This window comes from Cinclus cinclus, chromosome 8, assembly GCF_963662255.1.
Source record: "Cinclus cinclus chromosome 8, bCinCin1.1, whole genome shotgun sequence".
In the NCBI taxonomy this organism is placed as follows: Eukaryota; Metazoa; Chordata; class Aves; order Passeriformes; family Cinclidae; genus Cinclus; species Cinclus cinclus.
In genome coordinates, this window is record NC_085053.1 from 3,230,508 (window position 1) to 3,253,019 (window position 22,512).

General features: G+C 52.1%; 1 protein-coding gene across 1 annotated transcript; it reads left to right on the plus strand.

The window, feature by feature from the left end:
- The first annotated feature begins 529 nt into the window (after positions 1–529).
- LOC134046871 (ADAMTS-like protein 2) lies at positions 530–20,519 on the plus strand. Its single transcript, XM_062497692.1, has 18 exons — positions 530–634; positions 7,045–7,187; positions 9,257–9,332; positions 9,832–9,934; positions 10,606–10,751; positions 10,993–11,116; positions 12,375–12,455; positions 12,770–12,945; positions 13,188–13,638; positions 14,287–14,698; positions 15,442–15,548; positions 15,734–15,860; positions 16,186–16,399; positions 16,976–17,131; positions 17,514–17,684; positions 19,293–19,469; positions 20,144–20,288; positions 20,401–20,519. Exons 1-18 carry the CDS (start codon positions 530–532, stop codon positions 20,517–20,519), a joined length of 3,033 nt encoding a protein of 1,010 aa, XP_062353676.1.
- The last annotated feature ends 1,993 nt before the right edge of the window (positions 20,520–22,512 follow it).

Consider the following 22,512-nt stretch of genomic DNA (forward strand, 5'->3'; position numbering starts at 1 on the left):
TACAGAGGGCAGGAAGGAGGAATCGGGTAGCAAAAGAATTTTGGGGGCAATAAACGAACGGAGGGCTCCGCTTGAGAGTGAGGGGCAGCGCGGGTGGCTCCGCAGGGACCTCTCGGTGCCGGGGCCGCCGCGGGGGCTCGGAAAGAATCGCCCGGAGAGAGCTCCGAGCCCCGGGACGGCGGCAGCAGGGCGGTGCGAGGGGCAGGCGGGGCGCGGCGGGGCCCGAGGAGCGCCCGGCCCCCATCCCATCCCCATCCCCATCCCCATCCATCCATCCATCCATCCATCCATCCATCCATCCATCCATCCATCCATCCATCCATCCATCCATCCATCCATCCCTCCCTCCATCCCTCCCCCGCCGAGCGGCAGCGCCGCGGGTCGCCGCCCGCCACCCGGCAGGTTGTAAAGTCATTAACTCCCCCAGCCATGCCGGGCCGCGCTCCGCGGGCCCCGCCGCGCCCGCTGCCGCCGCTGGTGGGCCGCCGAGCCGCCTCCTCCTCCGCGGCAGCGGCAGCAGCAGCGCGGCATGGCCGCCGCTCCCCGCCGCCTCCTCCTCCTCCTCCTCCTCCTCCTCCTCCTCCTCCTCCGCGCCGCCGCCCCCCTCGGCGATAAGGTAAGCGGCGGCCGCCGAGCCTCCCCCAGCGCCCTCCCTCCCTCCTGCCTTCCTTCCCTTCTTCCCTCCCCTCGGGGAGCCGCGGCGGGGCAGGGACGCGGAGGGGTCCGACCCGCGGCCCCTCGCCCTTCCCCGCAGGTTTCAGGCTCCCGTGCTCCGGGATCCCCGCGCTTCCCTCCCTCACTTGCATGGGGAAGGGGTTTCGTCGCCTCTCCCCCAAGCTGACCTCGAGGACCGGACTTTGCCCGCTTGTCGTGCCTGGCGCTAACAAAAGGCTGACGGGGGTGTGAGGATGCACGAAGAGGGTCCCGGCATCACCGGAGGGACCGCGGGGGCGCGGCGCCTTTCCCTGGCTGGGGGTTCGCCCGAAGCTGCCCACCACGTTCATCCCTCCGCGTTCGCCCCTAGCAGAAGGTTGGCTCAAGTTTAGGGCTGGAAACAAACAGATTTTCCCCGTCCCTGTCCCTCCGGCCGCCCCGAGCATGGCTTCAGGCAGCTGCTTTCCCCACTAACCATGGGATGCGTGTCCAGGCATCAGAGCCCCGCGCTCCCCTCATCCCTCCTCTCCTCCACAAAGGACCCCTCAACCCGGCCCTCCTCCCGCGGCACTTGTTTCACCGCAGCACCGAGACCCCTGTCCCGTCTCCTTCCCGAGGCCCGGCCGGGGTGAATCGCCCCCGTTCCCGTGGCGGGGTCGGCAGAAATCCCATCCTCCCGGCAGAAATCCCGACTTCGCGGGGCGCCGGCGGCGCCCCTGCCTCCACGGGTCACTGCCTGCATTGTGCCTCGGCGCTCCCGTTTCCTCGAGGGGAACCTGGCCGGATTTCTTTGCTGCTTAAGGAACTCTGCTTTGCTAAAGGCAGAGGGTTTTGGGTCGTGTTTCCCACCCCCAGGCTCACGGCTGCGATAAAGCAATCCCACGTGAGCCGTTTTAGACACAGAGAAGACCAGACGCTGGAGATTTACTGTCTTCTGGTCTGGGGTTTGTCTTAATTTTGAAGCTGAAGTGTCTCATTTTCACTTTGTTTTTGCCTTCCTGCACATCCGCTGCCTGTTCTGTTTTACCCCTGAGCTGCAGGGCTAAGTCAGAAGCTTCAGGCAGAGCAAGCCAGGTCAAGCCAAACAGATGTGAAGCCCTTCACTGGGACAGACCTGGACGGACTCCTCCATCAGCACATGTGCACAAGCTGCTCCGTGTTTGAGCAGCACCTCAGACACGGGCATCCCCCGGTGGGAGGAGGGTTCCCCGGGATAAACACACACCAGTTCTGGGTCCAGCTCTGCCCTGAAGATTCCCTTGCTCCAGGAGATTCCCCGCGGAGCAATGTGATCACAGATGACGGGGTGTGAGGTGTCTGGGTTGCTGGTACTGATTGTTGTCAGTCTCTGGTGCAAGGCAGTGCACGAAATGCTCGCTGGGGAATTAACCTGTGGTTCCTCCTGCCCTCCCTTTTTCCATATAAAATATTATACAAAGAGTATCGGCAAACCTCAATCCATAGTTTGGGCGAGTAGCTTCCACACTAACTTCCTTCCAAACTGCGTTCAATGCCTCTGAAAAAACCTGGTGATAGACATGTCTCATGTTCACTGCCTGTTACTCTCTCCTCCCCCTTCACAGTTTTCCAGCTTTTCTACCAGCTTGCCCCAGGATAAGTGCATTACCCTGCTTGCGGGGAATGACCTGACTTGGACCAAGTCTTTCGTAATGACGTGCAGCACTTGCCTATGAACTTTCTGTCATGGCAGGGTTATGAACAGAATTTGGTAGTTCTCCACTGGCTTCTGTTCACTGTTTTTTTAATTTGCTTTTCATCTATGCCTCATTATCTGTCCAGACTTTTGTTACTTATCTGCTGCAATTCCACATCCTTAACAAGCTTCCGTTTTCCCACAGATTGCTGTTCTTCCTGATCCCTTAAAATTATTGTTCATTGCTTCCTCAGGGCACCTGCCTCTATGAAAAACTCCTTAGATAGCTTGTTTCAGCTTTTCTAGGGAAAATTTGGGTTTGTGTCTGCTTCCAATATCGAATCTCTCACACTGACTATCTAGTCTACACAAATAGTGCAAAACAATGACAGGATGAGAAACAGCTTCATACAAGCCCTGCTTCTTTTGTAAAATATCAGGGCATAATTGCAACTGCTATTGTTTTTTTGTTTGTTTTTGTTTTGTTTTGTTTTGTTTTTTCTCAGGGCTCTGGTAGAGTGTATCACCACAGCTTTAGTCAGAGAATGAGATGGAGAATCCAAACCAGGGGCGTTGAACAGGGTCATTCATTCCCAGATAATAATCTACCATTCATTCCAGGCATTCAGACATCTGAAGCTACTTAGTATTTCAGTAATTGGTGTGGTTTGCTGTATAGAGAAGGGAAATTTTTGGTAGAGGACATGCAGTTAACAGCCTTGGAAGAGGTCTGGGAAGAATTTATTTCATTTTCAGCTGCTGTTTCAAGTTGTCTTACACGCTCAGACAGGGCTGAGCAGAACATTTTACGACAGCTACTGTGCCCTTCAGTGGTGGGCCAGCCCTCAAGGCTGCAGCAAGAGCCTTTCCCCTCAGCTCCTCTATTAAGGAGGCATGTCTGTGGTCTCTCTTCTCAAACAGCTTTTTTTTCCAGCAGCCAGGCTCAAGAATCACGAATCTCAAGATTAGGCACAACAATAAGCAACACAGGGGACTGGGCCACCGACACAGTAATTGCAGTTATTCCCAGGTTTCTGGGAATCCCAGTGTAGCTCTGAGCTGATCCAGAGCATGACAGAGGGGCAGCGGAGAATTTATTTTATCCCTTTCAACTCTTCAGAAAGACCGCCTGGAAATCTGATAGGATGTCAGGCACAGGAGGGCTGAAGCATTTCTTGCTTGTGGCAGCCTTTGTTTGGCAGAGGGGAAAGGGGAAGCAGCTGCTGGGGCTTCACTTGGGCAGAAAGAGCTTTCAGTAGCAGTGGCTTGGAGAGTGATGTTCCTTTGATACTGGCAAATCTAGGGACAGGCATTTTTATCCTGGAAATGTTCCTGCAGGTTGGTGTTCATAGCCCTGCTCCCCCTGCGAGGGGCAGGAGGGCAGCCCTCACATGGCCTCCAGCACAGGTGTGGAGGCACTGGAATTCCTTGGTTAGCCTCAGAGAGGAAAAGCTGCAGCTCTGTAACCACCAGGTGCCAAACCACAGGCACCTCGGGGGAAATTCTTGTGGGGAGTACCTGGCTGAGCTGGAATATGGTCTGTCTTTTCTAGGGATGGAAATTCTCATCACGTAAGGAATCGTAACTCCTTCAGGCAGAGCCCTTGGCCAAGCCCAGGCAGAGCCAGCCTTATAAAAGCTGGACCCTTGTGCACCTCCTGTCTAAACACCAGAGAGCTGGTGTTTAGAGCACAGGAGATGCACATGCTCCTTCAGCCTGCTCCTTTTCCATGATTCTGCATGATTTCCATGATTCCAGAGTGCAAATTAGAGCAGCTCCAGCATCTCCCATAACCAGGACAGTCCAAAAGAGTTCAAAATCCAGCCCCTTTAATTTCTCCCCCTGTGAGGAGTAGGTGGGTAGGGGATTTCATTTGTCCAGAATCCACTCTTGGGATTTGTCAAGATTTGGGAGACTGAAGATAGGAGTTAATCTAATCTGGAGTCTGTCCCACAGTCCTTAAATTATTATCTGGACTTTTGGAAAATGCATGTATCTGCAGTTAAAAACAAGAACAATTTGTGTGTCGTCATCAATGCAGATTTATTTCTGACAATACAATAAATTCAGCACAGATTTGAACCAGCTGCCACAGCTCTAAGTACCTGAAGTTCCCACTCCTAGTCCAGGCCTAGGACTCGGATGTAGTCATACCATAAGGGACATGGCCAAGGGGACAGCTCAGCACTGTCCTTGCTTACACCAGAAAATAAATGCTCCTAGGGAAGGTCTGGCAAGGGAGCTTAGTCATGGAAAAGCTGAGAGCCAAATCAATCTGCTTAAAAAGTGATTGATTCCTCCAGTGCAGAGAAGCAGCAGGAGCAGGGATTTTGGTTATGGGGGAACACATTCCATTAAAAGAACAAGTCTTCCTGACTAGAATCTTCCAATAAATCTTCATCTGGGCTCCTATCAGTGGGGTGCAGTGCAGATATCTATCCTATCCTATCCTATCCTATCCTGTCCTGTCCTGTCCTGTCCTGTCCTGTCCATGAGAAAGAAGCTCACAGAGGTAGGGATGCTGATCTTCCCCCAAACCTCAGCTGTGTCCCCACATGCCCAATCTCCTAGCATCCAGGCAGAACACCCCAAGCAAGAGAAGGAACCCTGAAAAGGAGCCTGCATCTTCTCAGCGTTCCAAATACACAAACCCTGCATCCTGTCTGGGGGTAGACCAACAGAGCAGACTATTTCACTTCACCTGTTTTCCTTCTGCCCCTTCTCACCTGCTTGGATCACAAGATCCTCAGGGCAGGACTACCTTGTAGGTAACAGCTGCACAGGTTTTTATTGTCATTTGGGGAAAGGCTGTGCTAATATTGCAGCTTTTGGTCCATGTGCCTTCTGTCCTGGCAGTCCTGTGCCTCATGGAAGGGGTAAGACACCAGCTTTGGATTTTACCCCAGCTATTGGAGAATCAGTTTTGTGCTGAGCTCTCCACTCAGGCACCAGATAAATCACGGGAATTCTCCTTCCTGACAGCTGTGAAGAGCTCTTCCACCCCAGCCTTGAAATATGTATCACAAAGAAGCACAGGAGTGATCAGAGAAAGATTTTAGTTGAAAACACCTTATAATGAGAGACTTTTGGTTTGTTTCCTTTGCAAATGTGGAATTTGCATAGTCAGAATTTCCATTTACAGTCTGATAATATACAATGAGACAAAAATTCTCATAAGAAATTGGTTGAGATGGTAATTTGAAATAACAGAAAAAAGTATTTTAGAAAACATGTCTGTTTCTTTCAATTTACTTTTCCTTATAACAGCTCAGCTGCTGACCAGAGCATTTGGTCCCTGTCAGGCAAGTCAGCTCCAGCCAGAACAGTGAAGTACAACAAGGAGTTTAGCTGTCTTGTTTTTGAAATCAGCTATTGCAATCACTGGAGACCAAAGCATCAGGCAACACGGTGCTTTTTTTTGCAGCAGAGTATGTTCCTTCCTGCCATCAAAAAGAGGCACTGTGCACATTTCAACCATTTAAGTTACAATTTAAAAAACATTTGCATAAACCAGCTGCATCTCCTCTGCCCAGAGGCTGTTCTGTTGGCAGGCACTGAGGAAACACAAGTTCTCAGGCAGGAATTACATGACAAAATGAAGAGCACTTTGGCTTTAGTGCACCGTGAAAGAGCATAAAGCCAAGAGACAGCCCAAGTAGTGAGCAGAGCACATTTAATGATGAGCAAACCCTGCTGAGTTTTCTCTCAGATCCATCAGTTCTGCTTTGCAGAGGTTGTGTACAACAGGACCATCAACACCAGCGTGTTTTGCTAACAGTAGCACTGATACAACTTCCCTGAGCTCTTGCTTTAAGAAAGCACACTTCACACACACACACACACACACACACTCACAAAATGCATTAATTTTCATCCATTAATATTTAAACGCTTTGCATTTTAACTGGATAAATCCTTTCCAGTCACTGTCCTGTGTTAAACTCAGGGCTGCATTCAACACTACTCACAGCTGTGTTTCAGCAAGTTTGCTGAAGTCCCTGGGAGCTTTTAGACCATCGGACACTTAACAGGAAAATACTGCCAAGAAAAAACAAACAAACAAACAAAAAATCCCAACTAAACCACAGAATTGCTTACCTGCTGGGAATTGTGGACACATAGCCAACAGCTGCCTACTGCAAGGACCCTGCTGGGGCCAGAGGAGCTCAGGTTTGCCAAATGATGTAAAGGCTGAGCCCCAGGAAGATGTGCTGGGAGAGGGAGCATTCCTCCTCTGAATATAGTGGGGTTTGTGGGGAGAGGCTCTGGTTCTGAAGTTCCCTTGAAAATGATTTTTGTGAGGGTTGGGGGATGAGGAGCCTGGATGTGAGCTGCTTTAGTCACAAAGGGAAGGTTATTCATGGGAATGCAGCTCTGAGAATTGACGCCTGTGTACTCCCAGCTTGCCTGCACGGCCAAGAACTGCAGCTCTTCCTCTTCCCTCCTGAGCCAGGTGTGAGCTGTGCTCTGCTTCACCCAAGCTGGGAGTGATGCTGTGGGGCCAGGCTGCAGCTGCTGTTACTGCCACACGTGTCCAGCCCTTCTCTAGATCTCAAGGCATCCTGCTTCCCATGCAGAACTCAGTCTTGGAGGGAACTTTTAATTTTGTGATCCTGGTGTGACCCCACCAGGACTCAGATCCTGTTGCCTGTTTAGGAGGCATCCAGGTGACAGGACAGCTGCCTTTGGTGGCAAGGAGCCAGGTTCTCCAGCTAACAATGCTCTGTTTCTGTCAGGACAGTAGTGAGGCAGCTGATGGAGCTGGCGCCTGGGATGAAGAAGTCACCAAGTGGTGGGGAGAGTGGAGCTCCTGGTCCACCTGCTCCCGGTCCTGTGGAGGGGGTGTGATGTCCCGGGAGAGGCACTGCTTGCGACAGAGGTGAGTTGTAGTCCAGCCTGAGCCTGTGGCCAGGCAAATGGGATGCCCCGCACCTTTGTTTTGGGGCTGAACCTCCTGGGGTGCAGGGTGAGCCATTCCCTCATCTGTGGCCTCCGGAAAGGAAGGCAGCTGTTTCAGTGGGCAGTGGTGGGGAAGGATGACAGGAGAAGCACGCTGCAGTGGGGTAGGTGACAGGTTCCCTGAACATGTCACCCACTCAGCTTGACTTATCTGATAGGGAGCAAGGGCTTGGTCCTCTCTTGGAGTGCTGATGATGAGGGTTTTATGGGCTGGAGAAGGCTGGCTCTGTTCCTCTTCTCCTTTCCTTCACAAATCCTCATCGCCATGGCTGCTGTGATTTGTGGCTAATTCTCAACCCAGCCCGGATCTGTGGCTAGTTCCTGTGCTCAGGATGTGGGCACAATACTGCCAGACACCTTATGGGGACTTGATTTATTCCTGACAGCAGCCAGCTCAGCCACATCTCAGCAATTTCCACACTTTATTCCCTGCAGAGCTGGCAAGTTTTTTCCCCTCTGTCATTTATCTGGTTGTCACCTGACAGCATCTGCATTTGTCCCCTACAGCTGCTACAGTCCTGGGATCAGTCAGATTGGGTTTGTGGGAGTGGGGAGAGCAGGGGAACTGCAGCTGCCTGAACTTCTGCTCTCTTCTCTGGGCTACCTTGGCACCAATTCCCCCTCCTCCTCCTCGTCCTCCAGCAGCTCTGTAACCTGCTACTCCAGGCTCCTGGGATGTTAATGAGAGTGGGCGTCCTGCAGCACAGCGAGCTTTCCCTTCTGCGTGAATGCACTCCTGAGCAGAGCAAGCTCAGACCAGGGCCCCTAACGTGCCCTCCTTCCTGCAGCAGAAAACTGATTTCTGTGAGCTGGTTGACAGTATGGTGAAGGTCCAGATGTGCTGTAGGACCTTCCCTCTGGCTGTGGCCTCCCTGGATGTCTCTGTTGCTGCTCTTCCACTCCAGCACCCTGGGAAAGCAGAGGGGAACAGCATGGGGAGGGAGCCTGGGGCTGTCTTGCACCCCTACAGCCAGAGCAGCCCTTCTGCACTTTGCCTGCTTCCAGAAGAAATATTTTTCTCTCCATTTGATGCCAGCTCTATCCTTGACTCCACAGCTGGGGAAGGAAGGGTTTGCTCTGATGTTTTAGTCCCGGGATCAAATCTGAATTAAAAAAGAGAAATCCCAACCCAAAGGTTTCTGCAGCATTAAGCATTCTGAATGGCTTAAGTGTGAGCCAGGTATGGCCATGAAACAATTTCTGCCTGACTCTGCAGGAAACCTCTGCTTCTGAAAGGCATAGCACTTTTGAAGTCTTACTTCAAAAATTTAGGCCCTGCCTGTGTCATGTAAAGCATTGCTCTGGAGGGACAGCTGCAGTACCTCCAGCCAGACCAGCATGAATATGCTTATGCTGTTCCTTAGGTCCTCGGTTCCCAGTGCTGTTAACACATTTTCTGCTGCAGATCTTTACATATTGCCTAAATTGGTTTTGCAGTTCATTGCTGCATTGCCTTAACCTTTGGTCTCAGCCATTCTCCATATATCTTCACAGGTTTCAAGAATTTTTTCTGTCTTTGCATTAGAGTATCTCCTGGAGAGCTCATGCTATCAGAGTGAAAGATTCAAGTGTTGAGAAATTCCTATGGTTTTGGTTCATCACCTGCAGCAAGCCTTCCCTGATAATCTGTTGGGGTGGCCAGTCCCCCTGATAGGCACCATCTCTCTGCCTATTGCACTGTGGATTCTGAAATCAGTTCCCCCAGTCACTGCAAATCCTGGGCACATCTGTAGGAGTGACGGACCATCCGGTTCTACCTGATGCTCAGCCTACTCTGAAAATAAGAATAGCCTAAAATCACAGCACACCTAAAAGCACTGAAGATCTGTTTCAGAGGAGATGTTGGCCAGTCTAGATCCAGAAAGCTCTGCTCTGATGAAACACCTGCCTTGTTTCTCCCACTTAAGTCAGATCTGACTCCTGTGTCATCCTCAGTACTTGGGTACTTCACAGCCCTCCAGCTCATGTCTGGAAACTTCTGCTTTTCAGACTCCAGATGCCCCAGGGAATGAACAGCACCGTGTGTGTTGGTCAAGCCAAGCACTACCAACTGTGCCAGCAGCAGGTGAGAGCCACTTCCAATTCTGATTGGTTCTTACTGGGGGCTGTGGGACTCAGGGGGTCCTGCTTGGAGCTGCAAAATTACTGGCACTCAGGGTGGGATTGGTCCCTCAGAAGATGGAGACAAGGGATATGGTGCCTTTGAGGATGTGGGAGATGGGCTCTATTGTTTGGGGCTGGGAGATGGGACAAAAGGATGTAAAAGCATATTTGTTGTGGGGGGAGGTGAGGGATGAAGTTTTTCCAGCATGCTTTTCCCATTGCTACTTTTCCCATTGCTGGAAGGAATTTCTGCAACGCTGTTAAATGCAGCTGTTTGAGAGGCCCTTGGCAATGAAGACCTGGCCTTTCTGCCTCTCTTATGGGACTTCCAAGTCCATCACCAATTCCTTCCAGGATGAACAGGGCATTTTCATCCTGCAAGGATGCGGCAGGGACAAGCAGCTGTCACAAGACTGGCTGTGAGATAGGGAGCTTTTTGATTGCATTTATTCCCTCCATAGCCCTGCCCAGCCAACACAGCAAGCTTCAAACAGCAGCAGTGCTCCAGTTTCAATGCCAAAGCCTTTGGGAAGCGCTATTACCACTGGATGCCCCTCTATCCTGGTGAGTTTTCACAACTTCACACAAGGGATGAGGGTCAGAACACACCCATGGGATTATCTTGGGCACAGAAAAGTAAAGTGCTAGGGAGCAAGGGATGGATGCTCCTGGCTGCTCTGGGTTGTTCTGAACAGGATGCTCATTAGTTTCCTAAACAGTGACTTCCACATGGGTGTCCAGTTGTCCTGAGACCCAGACTGAGTTCTCCTAAGATATTACCTTGTTTCTGACTCACCTGTATTTCCATTAGCTGCCAAGGGGACGTGGAGCATCTGCACCTCCAGCTGTTCAGGTGAACGGGGCATGGCTGGCCATCACCCCACACAGCCTGTGCCCCTCTTACAGCCCAATTTTGCTCTTGGGCATTTATGAGTGGCCTGGGATATGCTGATGCAAATTCCCATGTTGGGCACAGTGATGGCACTACAAGGGCGTGGCAAGGAAGAGGGTTTGCCTGCAAGAAGTATTTCTGCTTGGCACAGTCCCCAGTGCAACCTCACACTGTCACCCCTTCGCTGCTGTAAAATCCGTGGCCTCGGGGTGTCATCGTGAGTAGCAGGAACATCCAAGGTGACATCAAACCATCAGTAGGGACAAGGGGAAGGTCCCTTTCCTCACTGCCCATCTCTGGACATCTTAACCTGCCTGGTGACCCTCTGCCTCTGTCCCTGCAGATGACTACACCAGTATCTCCAACAAGCCGTGTGACCTCCAGTGCACCACCCGGAGTGGAGAGAGGCAGCTGATGGCCCGAGCACAGGATGGTACCTCCTGCAAGGACAGGACCTATCAAGGGGTCTGCATCAATGGGAAGTGTGAGGTGAGGCTCTGGGAGGAAGCTGTAGAGAAATTGGGATCTTAATTGCATGGCTGGACCTCCTGGTCATCGCAAAGCCAAGGGGTCCCAGCAGGGAATTGGAACAGAGGCCTTGTATTGGATTCCTTCATTACAACCCCCCAGAACCTCCCCAAAAGAGCACAGTAGCGTTTCCTGGGACAGACCCTGCCCCTGTGGAGATAAGCTGACCCCAGGAAGCCCTCTCTTGTTTTGTCCTTTGCAGCCAGTTGGGTGTGATGGGAGCCTGTACTCGCCCCGGACGATGGACAGATGCAGGGTGTGTGGAGGGGACGGCAGCACTTGCCACCGTGTCTCGGGCACCTTCCGAAAGGCAATCTCACAGATAGGTACTCCCTGCTACCAGTCTGGAGACTTCACCTGCTACTTCTTACCACCAGCTGGCATGGAGGGGGACTGGCTTGAATGTGGGTAGAAGCTTTCCCAGCTGCTTGGTGGAAAGAGTCGAGGAGTGCCACCACCCCTGCTTATATGCCTGTGTTTTGTCCTTCTCACTTAATAATCAGAGGAGATTGGTTTGATGTGCTCTATATTGGGCTAATAAGGTTTCCCTTCACCTGTTTAGAATAGGAAGCAGCTGGGGATCTATTTGTTCCTATTGATTTTGGCATCTCACCCACCTCAGATAACGTGAAGAGATCAATGAATCTTCTTTTATTTGTGCTACGTGTTCATTTGAAACTTAAGCCATGATGAGGGTCACACCATTTGTTTCAGCCTGCATTTAATCTGCTTTCCCCAGTCCTGTGTCTGGCACAGCTGAAGGACAGTTTCCCTCTAAAATCAGGCTGAGATTCATCCCTGCAGCCTCATGGGCCAGTCCTCCAACCACAGGAGGAATGTTGACTGTGGTATGCTCATTAATAATTAATGAACTATGTTTTGAGGATGTTTTGGAACAACATTTCACACTTTTGTTGTTTCACTAGCTTGCCTCGCTCCCTACAAACACCAGCCTAGAAAAGCACTCAGGCCCCTTTCCAGGGCAGGGGTAGTGGTATAACCCCCTGTAACAGTATGGGCACAGTTTTGGCCTCCATTCCAGCATTACATAACGCCTTACAGAACAGACAAGACCTGCATTTCCAGCGGGAAAGACCAGCTGCCAAACCACACAACTTTAAGAGCCTCTTATTTCCTCTCCTTTTAAAGGTCAATTTTTATGTTACTCCCGAGACAAATTCCATGGAGTCAGGAGCTGAGGGGACCTATGGTCTTTTTCCACCCTCTGTTCAGCATCAGCCCTGATCACTACTAAGCTTTTTTTTCTGTGCTCTTGCCAGAAAGAGTGTGAAAGCACATTCATCCACACCCCCAAAGCCAGACTGTTTCATTGTGCAGTTCCTTCCCGACTCCAAACCCAGCAGTGCTCAGACTGACATCCTTAATGGTGATCTGTTAATGGGATTTCAGAGGAGATTTGGAATGAGAGCTCACAGACTGGTGCAATGTGCATTTAGTTCCTTGGCACCCTGCTCCTGAAGGGCAGTGCTGCCTCCCTACAAACACACTTGTCCCATGAGCTGTTTTTCCCACCCAGACCTTTTCTGTCCTGGGGGTCTCCTCATGCTCTGTTCTGTTCCTTAGGTTACGTGTTCATCACCAACATCCCTGCTGGTGCCACGGACATCCTCATCATTGAGCGCAGGAAAACAGAAAACATCCTGGGTGAGCAGAGGAGCTGCATGGGTGTGAAGACCCCAGTTCAGCTGCCTGGAGAGGCTCTGTGCACTCCCACCTGTGCTGTGAGAGAGCTACTGAGAACATTTCCTCCAGGGTAGCTACATGGGTGCTTCATCTCTCCAAAAACCAAGGTTACCACATCTCCAGTGCCAGGAGAGACATTTGGAACCCAAATTTGCTATGGCCAGGGCCTGGGGTTCTGTTTCTGCTGGGCATTTCTCATTCGTGGGCTCTTTGCTCTCCTCATTTGCCAGAGTTCTGCAGAATGTCCTCTTTGTCTGTTTTCTCTCTCTTTGAAGCACTTGCAGATGAATCTGGGCATTTCTTCTTCAACGGTAACTCTGCCATTGACAACCCTCAGAACTTCAGGGTAGCTGGCACCATCTTCAAGTACCGGCGGCCCTTGAGCCTGACCTCGGATGGGCTGGAGTATATCATAGCTCACGGGCCCACTAACCAGTCTCTGAATGCCATGGTATGTGAGGAGCCAGATAACAGGAATATAACCTGGTTCCCAAGCCAAACCTGCATGTGTAGGTGGGCTGAGGAAGCCAGACAGGTGGGGGGGGGGGAGGAGGGGGGCTTTCCTTTTGGATTTATGAGCCTGCTGTCTTCTCTTAACAGCCATCACCAAACAGATAGGGCTAGAAAAGGCTTTTGGGAAATTCATACCATTAAAATAAAAGAAGTTTTGTTTTCTTTCCCTGTTTCCTCCAGTACTATAACTTTAATGGGAAAATGCCTCACATAACTTACGACTACACTGTCCCACGGACACCACCTCTCCGAACTGCAGCCCCTGCTCTTGCCAGCCCTCTCTATCACCACCTACCAGAAACCAGCCAGAACCATCCCATTCCAGCCAGCTCCAGAGCTGCCCAGGACTCCAATGCCACATGGCTCTCCCTGTCACCAGATGACACCAGTGAACAGCTTCCTCTAAGGGAAGGGCAAGAAGATTTAGACTTTGGTCCCCCACACTTTTTCCAGACTGACTCTACCAGTCAGACCCGGGACTGGGGCTGGGAACAAAGTGAAGAGAAGGAGAAGTACAACTTTCAGATCAGACAGGTCTACCATGCAAACACAGCAGGAGAGGAAGAGGAGGAGGAGGAAGCAGCAGCAATTGGTGAGGAAGCAGCAGCAGTTGGTGAAGAAACAGCATTGGGTTGGTTGCTTTGTTCTTCCTCCCCCTGTTTTATTCACTGAAAGCAGACATTCCACACCTTGAAATCTAAGATGGCTTTAGCATCAGTCTGGACGGGAGGGAAGGGTGGTAAATAGTGGGGTGGAGACTGTCAGGGATCAGCAAGGGCCAGTAGCTCTGTGGGGGAAGGGGAGGCTGTGAGAGGGTGGCCACAGTGAGGAGGTGTTAGGTCATAGGTTGGACTTGATAATCTCAAAGGTCTTTTCCAACCTAGATCATTCTGTGGTTCTGTGATCCTGTAATATGGGTTAGGCAGGGCACTCACTTGGTGCCTGAGCTTGGCAGGTAGTCCAGTGATCATCAGGGGATAGCAAGGGGACAAGTCAAATCTGAGGTCCATCTGGGAGAGCCATACAACAATCCAGGAACAAAGAACACCTGCAACATTGTGCAGCCCAGGACTGAAGGCCCAGACTGGAGCTGAAATGGGGCTCTGGAGCACTGGGCGGACAGAGGAAGGGGTTGGCCAAGGTAATTAAAGCCTGCTGATGCTCCCTGGTAGAAATTTTTTATTTTTAGGTTGAACACTGAATGTTTTTTGCCTTGTTAAATACCACACGCTGAAGTACAAACCACCTCGTATAGTTAAAGCATGTATTTTAATTCTAGCTCTCAGGTTCAACCAAATCTCCATCAGCACGGCTGTGCCCTACAGCATGAGGAGACCCGAGCTGTCGGAGAACAGCCGTGTGACATCCTCCAGGCTCCGTCTCTTCAGGCGCCTCTGCCACCGAGACCCTCACAACGCTGCCTTTTGCAGGGAGCTGCAGCCCCTGGCAGCCAGGCTGGCCCCCAGCAACTCCACGGCCGGAGCCGGGCTCTGGCCCCGCTGGCCACAGGGCCTCCGCAGAGCGCTGGCTCGCGAGAACTCGCCGGAGGACCCAAAGGTGGAGGCATTTGCTGGGAGCCAGGGGGAAGCCAACTACAGCGTGATGGCATCTGTGGAGAGCCCTCTGCTTGGGGCCAGCCCCACGGCCGACATCAGCCAGGCAGAGCCTCTGCGAGCCCCCGGCACTGAAAGGTGGCACCTGATGTCCTGGGCAAAACAGAGCATGGTTGGCTGGGGAGGGAGGGCCGAGCCAGTCCTTGATGTTCCCACTCACACGTGGCTATCCATGGAAGCTGCTGTAGGTGCTTCCTCCAAGGACTGATTGTTGCAACTGGCCTGAAACAAAGTTCCTGGAACGTATTTTGGGGTCCATTTAAATGGGTGCTGAAGGACCTCGAGTGGTTGTAAAGAAGGCCAGGAATCCATAGCATGTCACATATACACATATACCATCACGTCATGCCCCTCCTGTCCCATTCCTCTGGGCACATAAGATTCTGAAGCTTCTGTAAACATTTGGCAGGAGGCTGAGGACCAGCTTTTAAATATTTCTGGCAAGCTACACAAGATCTCTCCCCATCACGTTACATGATACGAGAGAGACCTTGCTTGAGCTTCCCTTCCCAGCCCAAATCACGCCTCCAGGCAAGGTATGAGCTGAGGCTGAGGGCACCCCCACGGCTGGCAAACCATTATATACACAAGACTCACTATGAATGATGTTTCCTCCTTGCTGGTTGAATTTGGGAAGTGGATCAAGGCTTTGCACTCTCTGTTCACTAGTGGTCTGCCTTGCCCAAGGATGGGAGGGGAAATGGAAAGCAGAAACACTGGCTTTCTTTCCATCTTCACAGACATAAAGGAGGAATTTCCCTATATTTCACATCTGCAGCCATTTTTTTATTTTTAGCTCACACCACCTCCTTTTTCCACAGCAATGAGTTCGACGTGAGCCCCGTGGGCCACGATGACATCAGCTTGGCTGACATGTATCGGTGGAAAGTCTCAGCTTATGCCCCCTGCAGCTCCACCTGCACTTCAGGTAGGTTTGGCTTCAGGTTACTGATCACATGAGGTCCTTCTGGGCTGTTGGGGGAAAGAATCCTGGTATTTTTTTATATGACAGTGAGAGTTTCAGAGGCAGTGAGCACTCCAGTTACTTAATGCAGGTGGGAGGAGGCTGTTGGATCTGATGGAGCACGGCTGAGGGTGTTGCTGCTCCAGCAGGTATCAGCACCTCCTATGCCATGTGTGTGCGCTATGATGGAGTGGAAGTGGATGAATCCTACTGTGATGCCCTGACCCGACCAGAACCTACTCACGAATTTTGCACAGGGAGAGACTGCCAGCCTAGGTGAGTTGAAGTGACATCAGCTGTCCACAGGGAGATATCTTCCTAAGGATTATTTTCTGCTCAAGGCATACAGCCATTTTTTGGGCTGAAAGGTATGCTCAAACTAAGAAGACCTTGTGTCCCCTTGTAAGCAAAAAGAGGGAAGAATTTGGGACCTAAATTGCCTGCTAAGGGCAAAGCTAGTTTCAAGGCCAGAACCGTTTACTCAGGTATGATGAGCGGAGCCACAGCAGCAGCTGCTGGGTGAGGGAGGCACAGCCCTGCCACTGTATGCCCCTGGTCCCCCTTACCTGGGTGTTCCTTTGTGCTTTCTCTGCTCGTGGAGGTGGGAGACCAGCCGGTGGAGCGAGTGTTCCCGGACCTGCGGCGAGGGCTTCCAGTACCGCACCGTGCGCTGCTGGAAGATGCTGGCACCGGGCTTCGACAGCTCTGTCTACGATGACCTCTGCGAGGCAGCAGGGCTGGCCAGGCCCATGGAGAGGAAAGCCTGCAAGAACAAGGCCTGCGGGCCCCAGTGGGAGCTCTCCGAGTGGTCCGAGGTAGGTTATGCTCCCCAGAGCTGAGCAGGCAGGGCTAGGGTGGGGCCTGGAGGAAGGTGGCTGGTGGATGTTGGGTGCTGAGGAAGCCCCTGGCCAGCTGCACCCTGGGGAAACAAGGAGTGCCTTTATCTGCGGTGCCCTGTTCTGGCACTGCTCAGCAGACAAAGGCCATTACAAAATATTATTTCTATGGTCACTTCTAAAGCGGGACATTGATCAAGTGAAAGCCCTGAAGCAAGAAGATTCCTCTCTTAGAGGATCCAAACTGAGGGCCAGTTGGGAAACAGTACCACGGAGATACAGAAAGTCTAAAAGCCCGTTGCAGTCCCTTGGACTGACTTCCCATAGTGTGCTCAGGTTGTCGCCCAGTGACTTTGAACAGCACTTTAGGCATCAGCACATCGATGTGCCGTAGCTCTAGGTCCCAAACTAAATGAGCAGCAAAGACAGAGGCGGACACACCTTTTTCTGTCCTTGCTGGGGCCCTTCCCCTCTGTCCTAGAGCACAGCTGCTTCCCCACCCTTGTTCTGTGCTCCTGAGCCCCGGGGCTGACTCTCGCGGTGCGGCCCTTGCAGTGCTCGGCGCGGTGTGGGGCTCTGGGGACGATGAAACGAGAGGTGCGCTGCTCCGTGGAAGCTCCCCAGTGCGACGAGTCCCACAAGCCCAGCAGCGAGAAGCCGTGCACGGGCCCACCCTGCGACCGCCGCTGGACCACCTCCGACTGGGGCCCCGTGAGTCCGGGCATCTGCCGCGCCTCTGGCACCCAGCGCTGGGCTAGAGGGTGGGAGCAGCTGGGCAGATGTGCTGCAGACCTCTGTCGGCTCTCTTCTGGCAGAGACCAAGCTACCGAAACTAAAATAACCTCTGTTTTTGCCTCTCCTTGCTGTAAATTTCGGTTAGCTGGGAGCTGAGCTCCATTCAATAATCTGGGAAGCTCATGGCACTTGGAGAATGGAAGCCCCTGACCAAATGAACCTCTAAAGTCCCTTGGGATCCAGTGCAGCAGTCCCAGTGTCAGGGCTGGACTCTGGACTCGACTCTACTGGCACCACCGACCCTGACTTTTGCAATTCCCTGCTTTCTGATGTGTCTAAATGCCTTTTGCTCTCCAAGTGCTCAGGTTCGTGTGGAGAGGGGCGCATGAGCCGCTTCATCGCATGTCGCAACCTGGAGGGCAAGGTGATCTCCAGCTCGCAGTGTGACCTGGCCACCAAGCCCCTGGCTGTCCACCCGTGTGGAGACAAGAACTGCCCTGCACACTGGGTAGAGCAGGAGTGGGAGCAGGTAAAGCCAAGCCCAGCCCTGTGTTCTCAGACTTCCTTTCCACCCTATATCCCACAGGATGTGGTGGGAGCTTGGTTACCTTGGCAGAGTACAGTTGTATAGTGTGACCTCCAAATACGGATTTGTATCCTTGTCCCGGCTCCTTTGAGAAAGAGGGGAGGAGTAGAGAATATCCCAGCTTGTCCCTTCCATGCCCCAAAAAAACCCCAAAGTTTGTGGCATTCGCTGCCTTCCCGAGGAGTTCCACGGGAGGGCAGCAATACCTTGAGGAAACTGTTCTCCCACCTGGCCCCTCGGTTCACTCACCCCAACGAAGGACAGGAGTTTCCCACCAGTAAAGAGAAGGTCTGAATAAAATCGGCTTTGTCTCTAATAAATAACAGCTGGGGGTAAACCTGAACCACAGCCCAGATCCCTGTGCTTAAAAGTCACATCCAGACCTTACCTGTGAACCTGCTTAAGAGATGACAGTCCAGTGAATGTGGTCCAGGTGCTCTGTTCCACCCAACGCTCAGCCTCTGCACATCTTTTTACTCTCTTTCTATTGCTCAAGGCCTAAAGACTTCAGGCTTCCCTATCCATGCTGATCCAAATCCCACGGTACCCAAAGAAACACACTGAGTCAGTTGTGAGGCTTTTTCTTTGAAGTCTTGAGCAAAACCGGGATTCATATAGCACGAAGGAAAAGTTTCTAGGAAATAAAGGAAGCAGCCAAGCCCTCTTCCCTCCAATCATGGCTAAGCCTCTTTTCTCACTTTGCTCCCTTTATAGCTGCTGACTGCATTCAGCTGAACCTCCTCCAGCACCAGTAACAAGCACAGGCTGGTTAAACCTGGCAGTTCTGTAACCCTCCCTTGGTCTTACCCTCCCTGCAGGTCACACACAGTCCTGAAGTGCCATTTTCAGCTGTGACCTGGCTGTGAAACTCATCAGAGCTCTGAAAGACCAGCTGAGCTCCCCACCTTTGCCTGTGCCAGCTTCTTTGCTGTGTTCTCTTTGCTGATGAGCTCTGAGCTCTCAGGGTGACTAAGGGCAGATGCAAGCCAGTTGTGCTGGCCCTGCTGTGGTGAAAAAGGACTCAAAGCAGTGAAATCTCAAACTGGCAACTGCCTGCATGGGCATCAGGGAGCAGATCCTGCCTCCTGTTGCTTTTCCTGGTGGTGTCCTGATGGAGAGAGCCCTCCCAGCTGAGCCTGCATAGCTCTGGGTTTAGCGGTGCTTGTCTGTGCACATCACCTGCACTGCACCACTTTGGCCCCCTTGGGACCACACAAAGCTTGGCAGTATTCCAAGATGTAGGTTGCTACATGCATATGCTATGTGGATTTTCAGAACATAGATGCACATAAAATAAGACAGAAACAGCCTCTTGCAGTCTTAGCTGGGCTGCTCCAGGTGCCCTGCGGTAGCTGCTCTCGGGGCCAGCCAAGGTGAACTCAACTGAACACTAATTACCAGCATCTGTCCCTGCTCCCTGGGAAATCTGGGCAGCACTTCCCTCTGTTAGACTGGTGTGAGCACAGGCATTAAGCCTTCCTTCTGAGCAGAATGCCCTCTTGCCTGAAGCTCGAGCATCATTTGCTACCAGGCTGCTCTGCTCCCTCGCAGTGTGACGCCAGCTGTGGGCGAGGGATGAAGACCCGGCTGGTGCTGTGCGTGGGACTGGAGAATGGGCTGTACAGAGAGTACCCTGAGAAACGCTGCCAGACCTCTCCGAAACCTGAGGAACAAGCTGCCTGTTTCAGGAGGCCGTGTTCAACGTGGTTCACCACCTCCTGGTCCCAGGTAGGGCTGGGGCTGGTGGGGAAGGGGCAGGGGAAGCCTCGTAGCCCTGGTTGGTGGAGCAGGGGCTGTGCTGAGGCAGGTATCTCTGGCAGCCTGCTCTGCCAAGTCTGGATGGGACCCCAAGTTCTGTTCTTCTGCAGAGCAGGCAGCAGGATGAGAGACTGGCACATGCAGGCTGGAGAAAATCTTGGGGCACGGGGGTTATTGCCTCAAGAAGATCATGCACCACACTCCAGGCATGCAGGATACAGCTGTGTCTCCTCTGCTGCTAGGAGTCCACGTTTTGTCTTTCCCTCTTTCCCTTAATAGTAACTGGTGAACATTTAGGGTATGGGAAGACTGGCGAGCTGTGTCTGGCTTATAGCAGCCATTTTCTCCATTTTCTGTCACAGCATCAACACTCCATACAAAAGTAGTTCTGAGCTTCAATAAAGAGGTGAAAAGCAAACTCTTCCTTGCTCTGCCCCTACCCCAACTCAGGGATGCTTTCCTTCAGAAAAAAAAAAAAAAGGGAGAGTAAGTTTGAGATCAGTGTGGCATTTAACCCAAACCTCCTCAAGAACAGGGTTCCCCCAACAGGGTTTGGGAGACCTCAGTAGAGCAAAGAACTTGGGAGCTATAGAAAAACAGAAAATGCCTCTCATGCTCTCCTTCCTGCTTCTTCACCCCAAAAGTGCAGTAAGACGTGTGGTGCTGGTGTGCGACTGCGGGAGGTGAAATGCTACCAGGGGGAAGCACTGGCTCAGGGCTGTGACCCCTCTGCCAAACCAGAGGCCAGGCAGATGTGCCAGCTCCAGCCATGCCCCACAGAGGCACCAGGTATGTCTGGGAGGGCAGGGAGGTGGAGGAGCCCTTGGCTTTGCCCATGATGTCCGTGCTGGGGAAGCACATGTCCTTTGTAACCCCTTCTGCATGTGCTTCTGCTCCCCAGAAGATGTCTGTGAAGACAAAGCAACGGCCAACTGTGTGCTGGTGCTGAAGGTGAAGCTGTGCTCACACTGGTACTACAGGAAGGCCTGCTGCTGGTCCTGTCGCCTCAAGTCACCCTGAGAATTGCCAGGCCATACTTTCCTTCCAAGCTCAGGGGCAGCAGCCCCCTCGAGACAGACTTTCCACTTGAAGCCACCCCACTTGGCTTGGCTGTGGAGCCAGTCCCTGTAGAGCAGCATGCTCAGCGAGGAAGGATTCCTACGACTTAGTCATCGCTGTTCCCTCTCCACCGAGAGGATCTCACACAAGACAAACCATCAGTGCCTAGAAAGCTACTGAGGAGTGAGTTGGGAGAGTCTGTCCCTGCTGTCGCCGTCTCTCAGGGTGCCGAGCCAGCCTGCAGCAGGGCAGGGACAGCAGCACCCCTCTGCTCTGCCCTGCAGGCTTCCTACTACAAGGGCAACTGCAAAAACACACCGAAAAATTGTGTCACAATAAAGAGATAAACTATAAAACTCTGGATTTGGGATGCATGTGCCTAGGGGGGAGCCAAGGGAAGAGCAGGGGACACAAGCGGAGCAAAAGCAGGAGTAGGAAGGGTGGGGAGGAAAAATCCTTGCACCATTAGAGCTTCCAGGCAGCAATGGCTAAAGCCCCTTTGTGTTGCCTGCCAAAAGAACAGAAACCACTCCTGGTATATATTTCAAAGTCCTCATTTATTTCTGACATTGAATTTGGACCCATAGCTGAGCAACAAAGACAGAGAATAGTAACAGGAGGAATTTGAAGTGGAAAAAAATCTGGGATCCCTGCCCCTACCCCATCCTGTTCTTCCACCAGCTCCCAAACCTTCTAATTCTCAGCTGCATCCCCCGTTTTTAGAGCCCTTCCAGACTCACCCATTTCCCTGCAGCCATGCCAGACCTGGGGAGTGTGTTGGCTGCAAGGCCAAACCTCATCTTGGCCATCTGGCTGCTCTGGAATTGCCTCCCCAGCCTTGGCACCTCCTTAGCCTGCGACAGGTCACGCTTAATTTGCTTGTGAGGAAGATGACAATGGAGTGGCCTTCCTTCAACTACAAGGGTGATCCACAGAAGTGTGTTATCCCCACCCTCTGGAGGTCACAGTACTGCCATGGCAGTGGAAAGCCTTTTTGTGTGCCAAGAGGTAGAGTTGGATGCTGGGAGCTGCCGTGTCCGTGTGCTGGCTCTGTGCCCACCAAGGGGACAGCATCACGGGGCAGTCTGGCAGAGACCACGCTGGGACACATTAACTTCTCATGGCTTCCAGCATGATGAGACCTAGCTGAGCAGATGCTCTAGTGGGAAAGAATGGGATTTATCAAGTTAGCCAAGATTTTCTTACAGTTACAGACCATGTTTTCAGGCAGGAGCACTGGATGGGAGGCAGTAGGAGCTACAGATTATTGACCAGTGGGATCCAGAGAGCTTTGCTGCTGCTAACTTTCATCTTTTGTCCTGCCTGCCCTTAGTGTGAGAGGACGTTAAAACCTGCTATCACTATTTGGAGAATGGAAAGAGACTCTAAAAGTGCTGTGGCCAGACTGAGTCTCCAGATAATGGGAATGCAATGTCTTTTTGGGCTGGAGATGGGGGAGATGGTGCATAACATTTGCTCAGAAGTGTGTGTAAAATGCAGGCTGGGGCAAGGTGTTTGGTTACAAGGACCATCACCATGTTTTGTCTGGCTCCTTTCTTCAGACCAGAGGTGCCAAGCCATGGGTAGGTCCAATGTGTACATCAGCCTTTTGCCTGCTAAGGTGGACATTCCAGGCTGGTGCACCCTGTGTCTCTGTGCTGACACCTAGTTCTTCTGTGTGTAAATGGGGAGGTCAAGTCCAAATCCTTCTGTGTGCAGCGGGATAATTTCTAAATTGCAGTGGTGAAAATAAAACCCCTCCACTCATGTTTCTGAGCAGTCCTATCCTATATTGCAAAGGCATGGCAAGGGTTTCCAGCCATTGCCTCCAACAGTGTCTGCAGGGATCGTGGCTGTCCCGGTCCCTCCTCCCTGCCATGAATGGGAAGTCCTCAGCAGAGCAGTCCTGCACTGGTTGCTATGGAAGTGCCTGGGAATGATGGAGACGTCCCTT

Bases quoted from the DNA above. Each gene is read 5' to 3' on its own strand.
- LOC134046871 (XM_062497692.1), top strand. From the start codon at position 530: ATGGCCGCCGCTCCCCGCCGCCTCCTCCTCCTCCTCCTCCTCCTCCTC. The intron at 11,117-12,374 runs GTACTCCCTGCT...TCTGTTCCTTAG, and splicing joins AAAGGCAATCTCACAGATAG to GTTACGTGTTCATCACCAAC. The intron at 14,699-15,441 runs GTGGCACCTGAT...CTTTTTCCACAG, and splicing joins CGAGCCCCCGGCACTGAAAG to CAATGAGTTCGACGTGAGCC.